The sequence below is a fragment of the Myotis myotis genome, unplaced genomic scaffold, assembly GCF_014108235.1.
Source record: "Myotis myotis isolate mMyoMyo1 unplaced genomic scaffold, mMyoMyo1.p scaffold_m19_p_9, whole genome shotgun sequence".
NCBI lineage: Eukaryota > Metazoa > Chordata > Mammalia > Chiroptera > Vespertilionidae > Myotis > Myotis myotis.
The window spans coordinates 61631832-61634329 of record NW_023416401.1 but is presented as its reverse complement, the minus strand read 5'-3'; the positions used below and the strand labels follow the sequence as shown (position 1 = coordinate 61634329).

General features: G+C 59.6%; 1 protein-coding gene and 1 long non-coding RNA gene across 2 annotated transcripts; one reads left to right on the top strand and one right to left on the bottom strand.

Annotated features, from left to right (window-relative positions):
* Positions 1 to 261: 261 nt before the first annotated feature.
* On the bottom strand, positions 262 to 1589 carry LOC118663421. Its single transcript, XR_004970038.1, has 2 exons — positions 1451 to 1589; positions 262 to 427 (listed from the first exon to the last, which is right to left on the bottom strand). It is a non-coding gene; the product is annotated as an uncharacterized LOC118663421 (long non-coding RNA).
* On the top strand, positions 716 to 1931 carry ID1 (inhibitor of DNA binding 1, HLH protein). Its single transcript, XM_036322998.1, has 2 exons — positions 716 to 1229; positions 1473 to 1931. The coding sequence occupies exons 1-2, from the start codon at positions 816 to 818 to the stop codon at positions 1512 to 1514; spliced, it is 456 nt and encodes a 151-aa protein (XP_036178891.1). The 5' UTR covers positions 716 to 815; the 3' UTR covers positions 1515 to 1931.
* Positions 1932 to 2498: the final 567 nt, after the last annotated feature.

The window sequence follows — 2498 nt, the reverse complement described above, 5'->3', positions numbered from 1 at the left end:
AAAGGGAGAAAAATTTAAAAATCACTAGTTGATGCAGATTTAGGTAATTTTTGCAAGGGGCTGCAAATTCAGAGTAGAATGAGGAGATGCAGCCCCACTCTGGAAGCCATCTATCCAGCTCAGGTCTCAGAGGCCCAGCCCCCAGTCCTAGGGGAAGACTTTCCCAAATTAAGTGCTCCCACCCCGAGCGGCCTGGGTAAGTCCCCCTGGTCCCAGGACATTAACACTCCCTGGCAATTGGGAAAGAGAGACGAGCCCCAGTTCAGAGTGTGAAAGGAGGGCCCGCTTTAATTTCGGACCAAATATTCGCGAGATCAGGGTCCCAGAAGTCGTCTTCCAACAGGATCCAGAAGCCCAGGCTCTCTGGCCGACCCAGAGCCAGCCGCTTCTTCATCCGGGCTCAGTTTCTCTCATCTGTAAAATGGAGCTGGAGAGGTGAGAAAACGGATTCTTGGTTTCTTTGTTATCGGCAATATCGATTTAGCCTCCTTGCCTCCTCCCCGAGGTCCCCAGGTAGCCACCCTGTCCCGTGCCTTCCCACTCTCTCTTTGAGATTCGGGGTCCCCTTTCCACGCCCTCCAGGGTACAATAGTAGAGCGGGAGGCGGGGCCCAGAGGCGCTCGAGGCCACACCTCCAGGCCTCTCATTGGCTGCTTTTGAACGTCTGGGCCCGCCCCTCGGGGCGGGGACGCGGCGTCTTTATAATGATCCGGCCGCGGGGTGCGGAGCGTGCCTTCTACAACCGTCTCTGCCGCGCGGAGGTCTCCTCTTGCACGCCCAGCTCCCGCCTCCTCGCTCACCCCGACGCCAGAATCATGAAGGTCGCCAGTGGCAACGCCGCGGCCGCCGCGGGCCCCAGCTGCGCGCTCAAGGCCGGCAAGGCGGCGGGCGAGGTGGTGCGCTGCCTGTCGGAGCAGAGCGTGGCCATCTCCCGCTGCGCCGGCGGCCCCGGCGCGCGCCTGCCCGCCCTGCTGGACGAGCAGCAGGTCAACGTGCTGCTGTACGACATGAACGGCTGCTACTCGCGCCTCAAGGAGCTGGTGCCCACCCTGCCCCAGAACCGCAAGGTGAGCAGGGTGGAGATCCTCCAGCACGTCATCGACTACATCTGGGACCTGGAGTTAGAACTGAACTCGGAATCTCAAGTCGGGACCCCCGGGGCCCGGGGGCTGCCCGCTCGGGCTCCGCTCAGCACCCTCAACGGCGAGATCAGCGCCCTGGCTGCCGAGGTGAGGTCCGAGTTTGGAACACCAGATCGTTCTCTTCCTACAGATGGGGAAACTGAGTCCCGGCGAGGGAGGGGGAACTGGACCCTCCGCCGACCCTATCCTTTGGGGTCCCTGGCTGTGTCGGGGCTCCCAAGGACATGGCAAGAAGCGCTCCTTCTCGTGTCTGCTGGGGAGGGGGCGGCTTGCAGCCTCGTCCCCTCCAGCCCGCCCGCCCGTCTCACCTCTTCTCTCTTCGATTCACAGGCGGCGTGTGTCCCGGCGGACGACCGCATCTTGTGTCGCTGAAGCGCGTGCTCCAGACCCCGCCGACCCCAGCCCTCCAGGGGCGAGAGGAACGAGCGCTCTCTGGCCCTCCCGAGCGCCTGCCGCAGCTGGGGAGGAACAAGACGGATCAGCGGCCTTTGGGCGACTGTGGATCCAGCCCAGGGCTGGGGGACTGACGGGACAGGCCGACCTTCCCTCCACACCTATCAGCCACCAGAGACTTGGGGGAGTTTCCCCCCCGTGTGTTTCTATTTTTTGAAAAGCAGACATTTTAAAAAATGGTCACGTTTGGTGCTTCTCAGATTTCTGAGGAAATTATTGCTTTGTATTGTATATTACAATGATCACCGACTGAGAATATTGTTTTACAATAGTTCTGTGGGGTTGTTTTTTTTTTTTTTCTGTTGTTATTAAACAAATACTTTAGATGATGGTAAAGTTGCAGTGTTTTTGGATTGAGGGGAGGGCCCTGGGTGGGGGGGTGGCCCCTGACCCTCTGTGCAGCTGGCGCTGGGGGGGGGGGGCTGGAAGGCCACATCTGGACTGTCCCTTTCACCGACCTGAACTGTGTTTCCGGTGTCTTTTAAAGTGTTCTTTCCCCCATCACCGGTCATTTTCCTGTTCCCTATTGTCACACAGTTAAATACTCCAGGGTTTCTCAAAGCGGTCATGGAGGCAGCTGGGGAGGCTTTTATAATGCAGATCAACCTGCCGAGGCCCCTCGGGGTTGAGAGGTATTTGAGTTGGAGAATCAGGTCACTGGGCCCACCTGCACACTTGCCAAGATGGAGGAAGTGAGATCCAGAGGAAAGGGACTTACCCAGAGCCCCAGCTTGTCTGAGGCAGGACTTCCATTGCTCCATTCCCCGGTAGGAGGTGCCTCCCCAATGGGCCGCCTAACCTTGGGTCCCAGCAGGCTGCCCGGGGGCTCTAGGCTTGTCCAAGTGGGTGAGCAGGTTGGCAGGGCCAGCCTCGGCACAGCTGCAGGGCCACCTGCTCTGGGTC

Bases quoted from the DNA above. Each gene is read 5' to 3' on its own strand.
- ID1 (XM_036322998.1), top strand. From the start codon at position 816: ATGAAGGTCGCCAGTGGCAACGCCGCGGCCGCCGCGGGCCCCAGCTGC. The intron at 1,230-1,472 runs GTGAGGTCCGAG...TTCGATTCACAG, and splicing joins TCAGCGCCCTGGCTGCCGAG to GCGGCGTGTGTCCCGGCGGA.